Source organism: Aquarana catesbeiana, linkage group LG11, assembly GCF_042186555.1.
Source record: "Aquarana catesbeiana isolate 2022-GZ linkage group LG11, ASM4218655v1, whole genome shotgun sequence".
Taxonomy (NCBI): Eukaryota; Metazoa; Chordata; class Amphibia; order Anura; family Ranidae; genus Aquarana; species Aquarana catesbeiana.
Genome location: NC_133334.1, coordinates 192,221,862 through 192,239,403, shown reverse-complemented (window position 1 = coordinate 192,239,403; position 17,542 = coordinate 192,221,862). Strand labels below are relative to the sequence as shown.

Here is a 17,542-nt window from a genome sequence, read left to right as displayed (position 1 = left end):
CTCAAAAATTGCCTGATGAGCCCTGTTCTGCTGTGAGTATATTTTAATGTTGATCACCCAGTAGAGGGATGCCTGATCTCCTTCCTAGATTGTGATCTTAGTCTCATGTTTAAGAAACTACAGGTGCCAACTCAAAATCCTATTGTTCATCTCTTGTAGTATTTTGGGCTAATGCAAAACAGAATACCTAGGATTTTGCCATGATCATACAATATGCATCCAGAATAATGTCCTCAAGCAAACCTTCCAATGGACATTGTACGTGATTGAACACCATACCATGGCTGAAAGGTGATAGGCTGAAGAGAAATAAAATAATACATCCCGTAACTGGCACAGAAATGAAATGTTAGCTACATCCTCTGTTCAAATTGATGCATCAAGAGAGGTTGAGAAGCCAATCATCTGCTGAGAGGATTTTTGCCAATACAGAGAGAAAACCCTTCAGAAGTACAGAATGCACCATTTTCAGGAAGTGATCCAGTATGTCCTGGATCTTAGGGAGAAAAAGCTGTTTCTGTAACTGCTTAAAAAATGTTAGCTGTAGTTTGGCTTTATTTGTAAAGTGAAATCCATTTACATCTGGTAACAAACAAAACTACCCAGCAAAAGTGGTAGTTGGAGGGTTGAGACGAACCATTAACACCGACAGGAGTGTTTTCAATTGCTAGTTCTTATTCATTTATGTAAAACCTTTTTCCCATAGGAGAAAACAGCTGTTTAGTGCATCTAACACTGTCCTTTCCCTGCTGCTGTCCAAAGAAGTTTTAGTTGCTCCTCCATCTAGAGTGGAGGCATCTTTAGGCTCCATGCACACCTGCTCCTTGAAGTTGAAGCTTCAAAAACACTACTAGACTAAAATAGTGTGCATGGACACATAGACTAACATTATTTGCTTCTAGAAGCAGAAAAAAATGCTCAAAAGCAGCTGTTAGGAGCGTTTTTTTTAAGCTCATGTGCATGGAGCCTAAGACAGGAAGTGTGTTACTGGTCATATCACCATTATTAAGTTAATTAACTCCAAAATCTCTGAGGGCAAAGTTATATTGTATATTTGGTGGACTGGGCAAGCTACAAGCCAAAAAACATGACTGAGTTTCAGGAAGAGATCTATGTCCATCAGTTAGATAAAGTTGCTCAACCAGTGCTTTACTAACAATTTGGGGGGCAACTTCATGAGGAAGACCATAAAGATAGGGTTCTGTTAAGCAGCAATCACCCATCTGTATTTTTCTTATCCTGCTGTTAGCTTATCATATGTTTGTATTTTATACTCCTGGATGTCTCAGATACCTTGTCCCCCAGACCACACACTATAGTTTCCCTGGCCCCTATATCGCTAATATGTGACTTAGAGACTGATGGGAGGAACCACAGCAAGTGGGAGGAGTTCCAGTAGTGTCTGAAGATATGCAGCACAGCAAAGTTTTAAGATACTGGAAAGGTAAGTGTTCTGCCTCCAGCAGGATATCTATTAGTTGTTTGCCTGCAATATCAGATTTGACCACAAGATGAGGCTGGTGGTAAATTTAAAGTTTTGCAGAAATTAGAAAACTGTTCACCTTTAATAAAAACTTACCATCATTCTTCAGTCCAAAGAAAGGAAGCAGATGCATCATGGGAGTTCAGACTCCATCTTGGAGACTGAAAGAAGAAACCAGCACTTGTTGGACTAAAACTTGTATCCGCTTGCATCCCCTAAACACAGAATCACTGGTGGGAATTATTTATCGCCATCAGCAGCCAAGCTTGTTCACTGTATTTCTGTATATTTCATATATTGATTATATGTATTTGTATTTGTTTTTTCTTATTAGTTTCACCCACCCTGTTTTGTTAATAAAGTTTCAGTCTGGCTTATTACAGAATAGGAGGGTTTAGTTGCATGTCGAGCTACACACAGAGTAACGTGTAGCTGGTACAGAATAGTAAGTATTCATCTCCTTCTTTTGCAGGCTACTGTAGATTCATTTTGTGCAGCTAACATCAGTGTCATTTTAAGTAAATTTTTGTTTATCCGCTGTTCACCATTTTTATTTATGTATGAAAGATTCAGTATTATTTTTTACACCAATAGCATTTCTAAAAGGCCAACTACAAAGCAAAATTATGCTGTTCAACGGTGATCATTTTCAGGGAGGGTTTCCTGTGCTTATTTATAAAGAAAGTATGCAGAATAAAAAGGCAACATAATCTGTTAAATTAATATGCTCCACCTACTAAAGCCAGACTGCAGAAATATTGGGGTGCCTTGGAGCGTCTCCGAACCTAAATTATTATTAATTTGCAAATGTGTGCTAAATAACCCCTATTTTTAACGCAAACTGTTAGGCAGGTTAATTCGGTTGATAAGCAGACTGGTTGGCGAGTTGAGCTGGGAATTTTCTTTGGTTTTGTTTTGCATGCATTGCCCTCCATGTGCTCCTTGTTGTGAAGGCCAGTTATAGGTAGGGGCAGGGGCCATTTGTTTGTTACTGAGATAGCTATATCTACCTGGCACATATTTGGGATACAAAATCGGTGTCATGATTACATCTGTGAAAAGTTATGACCTTTCACACCCCTTCCAACGGATCCTAACAGGATAGAATGACAAGCTATATTTCACATGCTTGTGTCAATTAAAGGATTTATTCCATATAGGAATACCTCAGGCTAATGACAGTTGTGTTAGTGGTCAGCTCCTAACAATACACCTAACAATAGTAGTATACTGATTAAAGCTCAGAAGCTCTGCTTTGTACATGAAGTCAGTAGTGTTGAGTGCCAGCAATTCTCATTTATTTAGTGATTCTCTCTGATCGATTTTCTAGACAGTGTAATTAAGCCCTTTTTCACTTAGTTATCCCTCTTCGCCATTCAGGAACTCAGATACAAATGGAGAGTTTTATAGATCCTGATATGTTTATTTCAGTGGGTGATTTAGCATACTATCCATGCATAACTGATATGTTTGTTTATAAATACAACCTGTTTATTATGTACAAACACTCACAGTAGTAAAATGAGAAACGATGTCATGGTTAGGGTTCATGCGCTGGAACCTTCTTTCACCTGCATAAATTAAAGTAGATGTTAACCCTCACCACCTAGTGTGGTCAGTTTGAGATAGGAAAGCAGGGGGATTGGCAGGATCACTAGGTATTTCACACAAAGAAAGAAATACAAAGAGAACAGGATGCTTTTTAGCACAAGCACATAGTACAACATATACATATCAGGAATATGAAATGTTGGGGTAACATACATTTTAAAGATTAAAGTGGAACTTTAATCAACCGACCGATCGCGGAGCACCAGTCGCCACTGGTGCCAATAATTCTTAATGGCACTCCCATGCATTGGAAACTGCAACACGTTTTCCTGTGCACTGAAACACATAGTACTATGCAGTTTCTGAGCAGCTAGGATTGTAGAAAAGGTTCAAGGACAGCAGCCCATTAAAATAGGCCTCCCTTGTTTTTTCTTATTTCCTTGCTCTAGACATAGATTGCTGCACAAACCTTGTTGACAATTTATGAGGATAGCAGCTGCACCTGGTGAACCTCATCCTTTTAGTAAAACAGTGAATATATGAAAATGGCCTAATAGAGTACATTTCTTTTCTTTGAATCATTTAGAAGCATCTATCTGTAGATTGTCAATACTGAATATTTCTAAAGGTGAGTTTGTGGTAATTTTTATGGCGATGTAAAGACCTGTAAAGACACCTTTAAAAAAAAAAACTGTTTACACAGGTAAGGGGCACCTGTAGATAAACTGTGCAGCATTGACCAAAGTTGAATAAAGCAATTTCTATAGGTGTAGGCCATTTAATTACGTCCCAGAGCCTGACTGAAAAACCCTCAGAGATTGCATCATCCCATCCTGCCTTGTTACTAGTATGTTGCTAAGAGATTCCTAGCTCCTACTGTTCACCCCTATCATCACAGAATCAACCTCTCAAACGCTGAGCTCGGATCTACTGAGTCAGAAGAGTGAAAGCACATGTTTGAATCAGAGAAAGAGCTTGTGTTTTACTCGGGAAAAGCTATGTAATTCTGTTTATTGAATCTTAACCCCTTCACACCGACAGTACACAAATATGCGGCCTCTCGGCGGGTGGGACTTGGTGCAGAATGGTTGCATATTTGCTTAATGATTGCAAGCAGCATTCCAATCATGTGACTGGCTGTCACAGCAGTCACATGATCATAAACCCCGCCTCCCGGCATCTGAAACCCCTTGAAGGGCTGGGAGGCGCAGACGCAAAGGGGTTAGGATTTTACATATCCCTGCCTCAACTAAGAATATAGTTCCACTATTTCCTGGGTCGCTTGCCTAGACACTGGGTACGTATGATAATGCTAAATCATTGTTCAGTGAGGAGGGTAGTAGCAAAGAGGAAACACGGGAAGATGAAAAGATATCCAAGAAAATAGTATTGTCACCTGCCTAGATGAACAGTGGAGCACAGGCTTTGGATCACAAAGACTGGCTGGACATGATAACAAAACATTTGGCAGATATCATACATGGCATCCTGTGTATGTAACCCTATTCAATAATGCTGAGTAGCACCCAATCATCATCTTAAGGATCCTGTTGCTTGGGCTGGATGAAAATCAGTCATTATCTAAATGGTTGCTGTCAGGCAAATAGACTGGAGAAGGGGGGCAGGGAGCAGTTTCAGGAGAACACACAGTGCTTATTGTTCGCGGCTATCGCCACTGGCAATAATTGAAAAATCCGGCAGGCCGGTTGTACGATGAACTTAGGTACAATGAGCCTGCCCATACATGGTTCGAATCTCGGCCAGTCCCTGCTGAACCAGCCAAGATTCGAACCGTCTATGGTCGACATTAGTCATTAGCCCCAAAGAGCAATATGGCTCTGATTTCTATAGCAATCTATCAGAAATCAGCTTTAAGTTGTTTAGTGAATTTAGATTAACAAAAGCAATAAAAGCCAACCATTTTAGAGTGAAGAATCAATTGGTTGGATGATGTCACCCAATTTTTATTGTTCACTTGAGATAAGGTGGGGATTACTACATGCAAATATGTGCTCATTCTATAGGAATGTGCCATAGGAATCGCCCATCTGTACATGTCATTCTGTATTGAATTCCATTATCTTATGTTTTTGCTTTTGATCATTTATATAGTTTTCCTCTGGATTACATTCAGGTATATCAAGAAGAATAAAGTTTTATGGGTTGGTTTACTAAAGGCAAATTGTTTGGTTTGCAAGAATTTTCATTTTGCAGGGAGATTTGCATTTTTTTCCTTCCATTTTTTGCAAAGTGAATTCTCACTGCATTTACTGAGCCCAGGGGGAAAATTCTCTTGTAAAATGAACAGCCTTTTTCCTATTGGTAATTTAACCCTAAAGAGTGGAAAAAAATGTATGAATCCATACACTTTACAAATATAAGTATCAATTTAAAGGTTAAATGCTTATTACATAAAAAGCCAGATGAAAGTTATTATTATTATTACTACAGATTTCTATAATTTATACAAGATCATTTACATTTACAAGAGTATTAGTCAGATATATGTGCTGTCTCAACTCCAGCCAAAATGTTTTGTTTTGGACTGGGCAGGGAAAGGTTAGAGCCTGTGTGAGGTCTTTTTATAGTCATGCATGCCCCCATTTGAGAGATGTATCCTCATTTCCTATCAGGACAGGAAAAGATGGGAAAGTAAAAAGGATATAGTAATAGGGAGATATTTAGGATCATATTTATAAAATGGTGAATGTGACTTTCACCAGACATTCACTGGTGGTAAATCAATCACTGTCAATTAAAACATATGCATCAGGAAGATTCATCTGGAGCAAATGTTTGGTGAATGTCAGATTCACTGCTTTATAAACATATCCGAAACTATCTAAACCCAAAATCTTTTTTTTTGGATAGGAATGGGTTAGAAACTTTGTTAGGTTTTAATGCTGTCTGTGTCCTGCTGGTAAGTTTCAACTCTCTCTAGTAACAGTTGCCACTAGAACTAAAATTGTGGGAAAATTCATGGTTGTTAGCAGACAGCAGAACAGTAATAAAGGGGAAGTCTCCAACTGGGGAAACTTGCTGTGGTGACAACTGTCTAAACAACAAAGCTGACATGGGTTTTAACCCTTACCTATACTATCCACAACTACAAAAAAACAGGATTTTTGACTTACCGTAAAATCTTTTTTTTTGGAGCTCATTAAAGAATATAGGGTCAGAAGGAATTCTGAGACAACTTGGGCATACTGCTGCCTACAAGAGAATTCCTCCCACTCTCTTCATACTACAGTTTTGTGCAAAAGCAGTAGTAGGAGTATTCATAAGACAAAGGATGGGACCTGTGTCCCTAATGAACTCCAAGAAAAGGATTTTACAGTAAGTCAAAACATCTGTTTTGTTTATCATTCACTAAGGGTCAGAAGAAATTCTGAGAACAGGCCCATAAACTAAAAGGTAAACTGGGGGCTAGCTGCAGCTCAAAAAGCCAAATGAAGGACCCTACATCCAAAACTAGTATCAGATGGTTACAACCTTATAAATCTGGGGAAGAGAGACCTGATGCTGAAAAGCCCATCAGGCACTTACCAACCTAGTGGAGTGTACCTTGCTACAAAATAGTGAAACCTTGTCTTTAAGCCTATAGGCTTGAATGGTGAGCTACCTAAGCCATCTAGAAATAGTGGCACAAGAGGCAGCCTGCTACTTACTGGGACCCTTAGGAATGATATTGATTGAGTCATTCAGCTTGAGGAAAATGTGGCTGATAGACAAACAGCTTGTATCACATCCAAACAATGGAAGGAAGATTCCTTGGAATTAACTGGAGCAGGATGGAGAGATTGAAGTATAATGCCCTGGTTAAGACGAAAGGAGGAAACTACCATAGGAAGAAAAGCAGCCATAGGCCTCAGAACAACTTTTTCTTTATGTAAAACAAAAAATGGATCTCTACAATAGACTTAGAAACACACCTAGCAGGGGTGATTGAATAAAAAAGGCAACCTTGTGGGTAAGTGTTGACTTATTTCTAATAGCCAAAACCCTACTTAAAACCTCCTGCAGTGAGCTTGTTTGCATCTCCTTTCTCCCCTTACACTCTAAGCGATCCTAGACATCCGGCAACGATCGCTTACAACATGACTTATGCCATCAACTCACTTGCAAGACATTCACTCAGTCACCCTAATTTAGTGACACCTTGTTCTTCCCTTTATCTAACGCCTTGCCAGTTTTTCTTTTACTGACTGTTGTAATACTAGTGACTCGTTTGTTATAAAGTTTATATAGATTTAGAAATGGCTGTTGTAGTCCCGGAGACAGCCCACTGCGCCTCCCATTTGATCCTTGAGTACGCAACATAGTTGATTGGATACTCTTTGGACCTAAGGTATCCATTGGCTGGTGATTTTTCACCACCCCCTGGATACTCGCTCTACATAGGAGACACCCTTTTTTTTTTTATTTTTTATCACCACAATTCCTGCCTGTTACTACCCATAATCCTCTTTCCTCCCTCAGCCCCACCCCCCCTACCCCCCTGCTTCTCCAGATAATAATCCTAAACAATTATCCACAGGACCCCCAGACCCTATATACACTACATAACGACGTCTTTAAATATTCTGACACTTAATGTACAGGCACTCAAGTCCCCTCCAAGACGAACCAAGGCTTTCCACTCCTTTTCCACACTCTCGGCATATGTGGTTTGTCTACAGGAAACGCATTTCTCATAATCCTCTCCTAAATCTTTTAGTTGCCAATACCCCCAGGTTTATACTGCCTCAGCATCAACCAGAGAGGGGTTTTAATCACTTTTCACCACACCACACCATTCACTCTTCATAAAGAGATCAAAAATCCCGACGGATGTTATTTACTACTCACTGGCCTCTTACTAGACAATGAAATTACTATTGTTTCATACTATGCCCCCAATTAAAATCCACTATCATTCCTTTCCCACTTGTTCTCTGTAGTGGAACCTCATAAACATGGTACTCTCATGATCTGTGGCGACTCTAATCAAGTAATATATCCAATCTTGGATAAATCCCCGACCCCATAAATGTCCAGCGTCTCTCGTACCAACAACTCCTCAACCAACACTCCCTCGTTGATTCATGGTGTGAACAAAACCATACAAGGAAACAATACATGCATTACTCTCATCCCCACAAACAGTTCTCTCGGATAGACCGCCTCCTTGTAAGCACTGGTACCTCACCCCTTATACTTGATTCTTTAATCATACCATGTTCATGATCAGACCATAATGCTGTCATGATGACTTTCTCCTCACTGGTCCCAAGACCTAATCTCCGTACCTGGTATCAATGACAGCCTATGCACCAATCCAAGATATAGACAAGATATAGAAAACGTTATACAGGACTATCTTAGAAAAACACACCCACAGATACAGATCCCCTGACACTATGGGAAGCCCTCAAACCATCTATCAGAGGGGTTTGCATAAGCCAAGCATCATACCAACGTAAACTAAAGAGACAACTTCATAAGCAACTAGAGAAAACTTTCTACACCGCTTCGGAGAATTTTAAAAATATGCCCTTTCCATCAAACAAACAAATCTATGATAAAGTACGATTAGAACTCAATCTATTTTTGACGGACTCGGCTGAAAAAATTCTCCGAAAATCCTCACACACTTTCCATATGAAAGCAAATAAGCCGAACATATTCTTAGCCTTAACCCTACGTAAAGTAGACTATACCCCCAAACCAATTTGACTTCAACTTACCAAAGATACCTATTCCAGTAATCCAAAAAAAATTCTCCATGAGTTCCGCAGAGGACTCGCTGACCTATATCGGGATACTCATAAATTTGACCAAACACACTTTGATACCCTTCTATCCTCTATTCAACTCCCCTCCCTCTCCCTTGCTAAAAAAAAGAAACCCTCGAGAGACCCATCTCAGATTCAGTCTGCACAGCTATAAAATCATTAAAACCACACAAACACCCGGGCCCTGATGGCTTTTCAGCAACCTACTATAAACACTTTGTTACCCTACTGTCCCCTCTAATGGTTGAAGCCTTCAACTCCCTCCTCTCAAACCATTCCTTTCATACTGAATCCCTCTTAGCATCTATCGCCATGATTCCTAAACCTAATACTGATGACTCATCCTGGTCCAACTACAGACCAATTTCTATACTCAGTTCAGACATCAAGATATTAGCTAAAATTCTCTCTAACCGACTAAACCCAATTATAGGATCCCTGATCCATAAAGATCAGACTGGGTTTATCCCTTCCAGACAAGCGGGTGACAACATCCGTCGTGATACCCTCTTAGCCCATACAGCACAAACCCGCCGCATCCCTGCCTGCTTCCTCTCCATTGACATATGAAAGGCATTTAATTCCCTTTCTTGGCCTTACCTCAACTCAATCTTAGGCCGGTGGGGTTTTGGAACACATTTCTTACATTGGATTTCTTCCTTGTATCAAAACCCAAAACATATATTTCCTACTTTTGGATACCGTTCTGACCCCTTCATCATTGAACGAGGAACCAGGCAGGGATGCCCTCTTTCCCCTCTTCTTTTTGCTTTGGCAATTGAACCCCTAGCCCAACTCATACGTTCCAACACGAATATTAAAGGCCTACAACTAGGTGGTCACCAACATAAATTATACATGTTTGCAGACGACATCCTCATATTCCTCTCTTCACCCTTAATATCTGCTCCAAACCTCATTGACACCCTAACCAAATTTGGATTAATATCCGTTCTCAAAACAAATCCTCATAAATCTAAAGCCTTAAACATTTCAATACTGCCTGATTTACAGACACAATTACAGGAATCCCTCCCATTTACTTGGTCGACAACACAAATTACATATTTGGGAAACACATTTACAAAGAATCCAACAAATTTATATACAGCAAATTACCCACCTATGCTATCTTGACTCACCACCCTAATGAAGAACTGGTCTTCCCTACAATCAGCATGGATGGGTAGAATCACAATAATCAAGATATCTATATTACCTAAGTTCCTAGAAACGTTTTAGAGTACTCCCGATACAGGTCCCAGCATATTTTCTTTGAACCTTACAGTGAAAAGCTTCCCAATTCATTTGAGGAAAACTTAACCCCGTCTTCCACAATCTACTCTGTATGTACCCCACATCTGCGGGGGGTTAAGCATTCCCAACTTCTCCAAATATTATTATGCTGCCCAACTAGCACAACTACTTAAATACCAGGCCACAAATGAAATTCCACTTTGGGTGGCGATCAAATCAGTTGACGGTGACCCTCTCTCCACAGCAAATCTTCTATGGCTTTCACCAGCACAACGCTGAACAATTACGAACCCCATCACAAAACGGTCTTCAATCTTGACAAAATCCCCTCCTCTCCTTCCTTAACAACCCTTCCTTGCAACCAGCTTGGACATCTCCATCCTCCTTAACCACATGGTCACATGCAGAACTAATATGTGCACCTAATTTTTACATATCCGCTACTATCACACCTTTTCCTACTCTTCGTGAAACACATGATCTACCACATAAAGAAACTTTTCGATACCTACAAATAAAACATTTTTTATCCCAAAATGCTCCCCCAGATTCACCTACCCCAAGTTTCACAACCTTTGATCTAGCTTGCAAATCTGAGCCTCACAGGAGTGGACTCATCTCGGATCTGTATGCCCAACTACTATCACACACAACCTCTTCCCCCCCATCTTACACTACCAGATAGGAAACTGATATGAACCTCCAACCAGATACACTAAATTTGACTCAAATCTGGCAGGCTACTAAATCAGCCACACCAAACATAGCGGCTTTAGAGACCAACTACAAGGTACTTCCCAGATGGTACCTGGTCCCTGTTAGGATATCAAAATTCCTTCCCCAATACCCCCCTAACTGCTTCCGAGGCTGTACCGACCTGGGTACGCATCTACATATCTGGTGGGATTGTCCATAGCCTGTGCCTTTTGGTCAGAAATATTCAACATTCTCTATACTATGTTCCAAGCCATTTTACCGCCTGACCCAACGGTAGCGATCCTGAATAATAAACCACAAGCTATAACACACCACCAATTTAAAACTCCTACTCCTAGTAACCACAGCAGCAAAGCAAACCATTGCAAAAGCCTGGAAATCAACCACATTATGCACAGTATCAGTTAAGCATCGAGTAACACAGGCAATGATTCATGCCAAAACAGAGGCTATATTACTAGACAAATTATCCAAGTTTGAATCAGTATGGCTCCCATGGATCAAACACCACCTACCACCTGGTCTTGATTACTCACTTCTATTATCCTGATGATACATTCCATCCCACATACCACCACTCATGCACCATATTAGCTTTGGTGAACTACAGTACCCCTCTGGAGAAACCCTCCTTCCTCTGACTTTTATACCAACCCTCCTTTCCCCACCCCTCCCCCTTTTTATTTTAGTTCTCTAAATTCACACCTTTTTTTTATGGCCTATCAGTTCCCCTATATATTAGAACCTAAAACAACAGGTCATTCACACATAACTCAACTATATACCTATGATGTAGACACTTTGGATGGTTCAATTTATTGTCTCTCTTCCCAGGTAAACCAAGCCACATGGTTGGATCTTGGCCCTGGACTAAAAATATACTTCCCCTTACTATCCCACTGATAACCATTCTTTCAATTTACGGGATACCTTGTCTCCTCTAAACCTGAGTTTTGAATTCGCATTACATAGTTTAGGTCTTTTATTTTCTTTTTAGTTTTGTCTTATATATTTATCTTACTCTGAGATATATCTCTTGAATTACATTTGAGTTATATAATTAATGAAAGTATAGCTATTGAGAAGCTTTGTTTTCCATACTTGTACCTCTTGTATTCTTACAAAAATTTTGTCTGATTACTTGTACTGTATTATTCTCAATAAAATATTTGAAGAGAAATATTTCTAATAGGCTCAAAAGTTTTTGCTGATAGAGCCAGGTTAAGATCCCACGGAGTACAGGTAAAACATTACGAGCAATACACTGTTCAAAGGCTGCCTCAAAGAAGGCCACCATTAAGCTCATAACTCTTCTGCAAAAGCAGAGGAATCAAAGTTTCCTGGGCTGCAGAGTTCAAAATTGAGAAAGACAGTCATGAGTTTGTCATGCAGAAAAAAAACCTTGAGCCGTATCTAGAAAGAGTCTTAGATACTCTAAGCTCTGAGTTGGTTAGAGCACTGATTTCTGCAGATTCAGGATCCAACCAAAATTTTTTAGTGGCTGAACAGTCTTTTGGACAGATTTTCAATGACATGAATGCCCTATGAGTGCAACAGAGCAAGCACAGGGGCTAGCAGCATAGTAAAAAATCAAGATGCAGTGGACAAACCACAGGGAAGGGCAAGAAACTGGTAGCGTTGTGTGTCCACAGATGAGGACATGCATGTAGGCATCCTTGACGACCACAGAGACCAAAAATGGATGGAAGGAAACAATGACTAGCCTTATGGAGTCTATGCATAATTTATGGTCTTGTATGAAGACATTAAGTGCCTTTGGAACCAGAATGGGGAATATACCCCCTTTGACTATGAAAGAACAGGTTGGCACAGAAACCTTAAAACTTTTCCTTTTCTAGAAAAGGAACGCAGTTGTGCCAGAGCAGCATGGAGGTCTATTAGTCTTTGCAGAGAGATTGACAAGTCGAACAATATGAAGTGTGGCAGAGACTGAAATTCTATCTTGTAGCTCCTGGACACCACCTTCTTCACCCATGCATTGGGGATGCTTTCATTTCAGATGGTCGCAAAGGCTAATAGATGTTCCTTCACTTCTTAGACTTGGGGGTATCCCCTCGTTGTGAGAAGGATTTGCTTGAAAGTTTGGAAGGTCTAGGAGTCCAAGGTTTGTGATGAATATGTACGGGCTGAAGACGCATTCTGAATATGAGACATACAATATCCAAAAACTCATCAACAGAGTAATGTAGGGAAACAGGCATGAGTTCTAATTGTTTTAAAACTGAAGGATCAGTTAGGATCGATCCAGGTGCATTAGTCATATTCTTGGTTCTTACCCCAGGGTCTGGGAAATGGTCATGAATGCAATGGCAGATAGCAAGAAAAACAAGGACTTGGAAAGGTTTTGCAGGCTTTTGTTCATCGGGTCCTTATACACAGGAATGTTAACAATGGTCAGTGTTTTATTCAGTGTAATGGTGCATGTCCGACAGATGCAACACATAATAGCCGAGTGAGTATGTGCCTGATAGCTGTGAGTCAGAGCAGGCTGAATGATTGTAACATAAGCCTAAGGCTAGCCATACACAGTGCAAATTTCATCGCAGGAGTTGCAGGAAAAAAAATTGCCGTATTCCCCCATCAACACAGACAGTGTTGACAGGGGAATCAGAAATTGTAGGGGAAGGCACCCCGCTGGGAAAAGGTAGTGATTATAGCTAGCAGCTATAGCAGCTGATTGATCAATCAACTTGGTACATTCAGCCTGCCTATTAACGGTTCGCAACTTAGCTGGTTATTGCTGTGTGGCCGGCCTTAGGGGTGCAGTGAAAAAATCCACTGCTCATGTACCAGACAACCACAAGTTAGAACAGTCTGGGCATGGGCAACACCTTGAAAGTTATGCAATAAAACTAACACAGGGCAATGCGACACACTGAAGAGTCACAACCATGTTGCCCAGACCATCTTCAATACATTGAAAAGTGTCACAACACTAATCTCCAGAGCATTAACCAACAAGGGGAAGATGCAGGTGAATAACACATGCCAGGCTCTAAAAAGTGGAACAAGACCCAATAACTTACTGTAGGTATTGGAGAAAGCCAACACAGGACCCAGGGAAACATGTTACATTGCAGAAGTATTTGGTACAGGATAATACCAGCAGGCTTATCACAGCCCTGGACCTGTAAAGCACCCTGTGGATAACTTACACTAGGACAACAGGTGCCTGGAGAGCACAATCAGCAGAGCCTAGAGCCCAAAGGTTATATTTCAGGAAGACTCTCTATCTTCATCATGGTGGGGTTCAGGTACAGCCAAAGGCAGCACCAAGGATCAGCCAATTGAAGAAAAAATATCTTGATAAAAAAATTAGAAATGTCAAATAACGTTTTTTGTTTTTTTTCCTGAGAAGTAAATACATCCATTCTTCTAGGATACTAGGGAGAAACTGAAGAATGATGGGAGTGGGAGGGGTTATACCTGGCTGAATAACAGTTTTTTTTTATTTGTCCATTTCTCCTGTACACAGCAGTATAACTAGTTGTCTCAGAATTCCTTCTGACTCTGTGATCCTTAATGAACAATAAAGAAAAGGTTTTGGCTTTAGATATACTTTAAGGCTCTATTCACACATATGCTGGTGCCACAATGTGCTTGTGATTTGCATGTCACATTTAGAGCAGCTCATTCCAAAGTGCACATTAGCAAGTTCGGGTTCGCTGGGGTGCCATTAATAGTTAGTGCTACCGCATGCCTGCAAAAAAAAGGGATGCATATTTTTTGTGCATAGCAGGAGTGCACATGATTTTGCACATCTTCCAGCAATGCACAAATGTGAACCTAGCCTAAGTTGATGTGACATGTTCGACACCCAAGTAGAATGAGTGGCGTTTGACTGGATATGGAAGTGCTTAGGATAGGCCCTTTGTCATAAGTGTTCTGGAGAATGTTTAGGTGGTTTCACCTTATAAACAGAGCTACTCAACTCTCAGTAAATTACCAGTTGAAAGTAATAGCATTAGTTTTCTTCTAGAGCACCCTTGGAGCCTCACACCTTGGAAAGTCTCTAAGGCAAATATAGACCTCAGCCAGGAAGTCACTACTTTCACATACACTCTTCTGCTTCCAGCTTCCAAACTAAAGAAAGAAAACCCCAGGTTTCACAAGGGACTGTAAAAGATAACTATAGATATATGCAGTGTCCTGGAGCAGCCTACTATTGCATAGCACAGACAATATAGTAAGAATTAAATCAGTACAGATATACTTCAAACTAGTCATATATTTATACACAGAGCATAGTACAACAATTTTTTACTGCAAATCAACCATGCTATAATTTTTGCAGTATATTTATAGAAATTTTTGGATAACAGCATAAATGTAATAACAAAATCTATGGATAATCAGATAGCCGAATACTTACCCTGATATCTAGCTTTTCTAAGACTGACATATCAAAACATTGTTACTGATTGTTGTGAAATTGATTGATAATTGATATATATGTATATATATTTTTTTTTCGGAGGGGGGGAGTTGGGTGGAGTACCTGCATATTTTTATTTTGAACCATTTGCATGTTTTTTGTGCAATACATAACAGACATCGTGTTGCATTCCCCATATTATAACATTATGATTTTTTAAAATAAGAAGCATACAGTATGTATGCAAACCTAGAAAGACAAGTGTAGAAATCTCACTGCAGGAGTCTCTGAGTGATAAACAAATCCTTTAAATTATTTATTTCAAATTAATCTGCAGTGAATTAAAATATCAGTTTTGGCTAAATTGATACAATACGTGTATCTGATTATTTTCTACAAAAATCAACATTCTATTAACATACTGGAAATCCAAGTTCTTTAACATTTTTTAAAATTAGGATTCTATGTAGAATTAATCATTAGCAAACTCTGGAATGCAGCTAACTATATCTATCTATCTGAAGCTTTTGCAGGAAATTAACTTAAATGTAGTTGCTTTAGCTATAATTAAAAAAAAAATCATCATTAAGCACATATTTAATAATTAGTTCTTTTCCGTAATCAACTGAAATTGGTATTTTTGAATTTTACAGCACAGCACACATGTGATATCTACTATAAGCTACAGTGCTACTTTAATAGGTAATTTGCCCTAAAAACCCAGAAAGTACAATCAAATGACTGACTTCTGTGTAAATTGTTTTATTGAACAGGCCTGTGAAAAACTGGAAGACATAAAAGAGAGACTTTTATTTCAAATGTATTTGAAATAAAAGTCTCTCTTTTGTGCTATCCCAAACATTTATGACACATGCAGATAAAGTGTCCTGGCTGATGTCACCAGGGATTTGATAACGATCCTTGCCTCTATATCTGTATGTTGAAGTCATAACCCAACCATAAAGTCTCTGCTATGCCACCTGATCACCCTTCTCATACATTTCACATTGTGATGACACTTCTGCTGAAAATGTCTCCAGCCTATAAGGCATTATCCCTCCCAGAGTTATTACAAGGGGCCAGCTGCTCACTAAGCCACAGATGCAGAGCCCCCTTCTCCCAACTTTCTGTCCCCTCCCTTGTAAGGATCACCTTGCAGCTCTCCAACTAACAAATGGGCTGGGCTGATACTGAAAAACAATCTGCCACTCTTGCTGAGCCCACTCCTTCCAAAAAAAGCATCAGTGGAACATCCTGAGCCAGGCTAAGCATAGGGGGGAGCTGCAATGTGTGGGGTGGGGGGGATGTGTTGCAGGCACCTGTTCAGCCTCCAGTTGATACAACTGTTGAACATACAGAACAGTCAGTCTGAAATATTCTTTACTGCTATGTTAGAATATAAAAGCTTTTGCTCCTGTTTGCACTTCTAATTCAATGCTTACAATGGACTTTTTTTGCTTAGAAATGCTCAGTTTTGGCTTGGGCAGCCTAAGTAATTTTTGGAATATTTAACTTATATAGTATATATATTAAAACAGATTTATAGAATGATAGAACATCTTATTTTACCTTTCTCTGCTGTTTTTCCCATGCAGGGTCTAAGAGTAGGTCCCTATCCCAGTCATCTTCCTGTGCCATGTAAATTTCTTCATTGTACGAGTTGGTATACTGCAGATGCGAATCAATGGCAGTCATCTTTGCTTTTTCCCTGTAACTTGGCTCACGTCTATGTTACTCTGCAAGTTTTCTGGGTTTGCTCTTAATGGCTCCTGCAGCCCCTGGCCAGCAGGTAATAACTTCTTAAACCTTAATTGCAGTGGTATGTAGTTGGGAGATCTAGCCAGGAATCCCCTCTTCAAGCTTCTTGCTTCCTCCTTACAGCCTGCTGTCCCTGGTCAAAAATGATACACGTGACCTAGTCTCCATAAGTACCATCAGCTGGGCACCATGTGGTCAGTTAACCACCCATAAATGGTGAGTGGGTGGTCTAACAAAACTCCTCCTAGTCAGACTGCCCTATGAGTTCAGACTTCATAAGAGTTTGAACAAAAGTCTTTTTATAGCCTTCTAACACTTTTATGTACCCTCTCACATTTGTAATCCTAATTTTTGAAAGTCTGTGTAACCTAGTTCACTTCACAGCTGCAAGATCTTATGATCTTTCATAGCTACTATATGTGACATCCACGATGATATCACATATACAGAAATAGATTCCTCTCCCCTGTCCTCCCTGCCCATGGCATACACTTAAACTGCAAGCACTTTCAGTGTCCAAGAATAGTCTAGCAGTAAAACAAATACACCCTCTAAATAGCACGTATCTGACTTTGATAATACATTGAAGATTTGCTGCTTTTTAAA

General features: G+C 39.8%; 1 protein-coding gene across 1 annotated transcript in view; it reads right to left on the bottom strand.

The window, feature by feature from the left end:
* The window catches only part of ACTN3 (actinin alpha 3), a 128,772-nt gene extending 111,671 nt beyond the window's left edge, over nt 1-17,101 (bottom strand). The window contains exon 1 of the mRNA XM_073605149.1: nt 16,748-17,101. Coding sequence (XP_073461250.1) covers nt 16,748-16,873 — 126 coding nt within the window. The 5' untranslated portion in view covers nt 16,874-17,101. The remainder of the gene's footprint in view (nt 1-16,747) is intronic.
* Between the last annotated feature and the right edge of the window lie 441 nt (nt 17,102-17,542).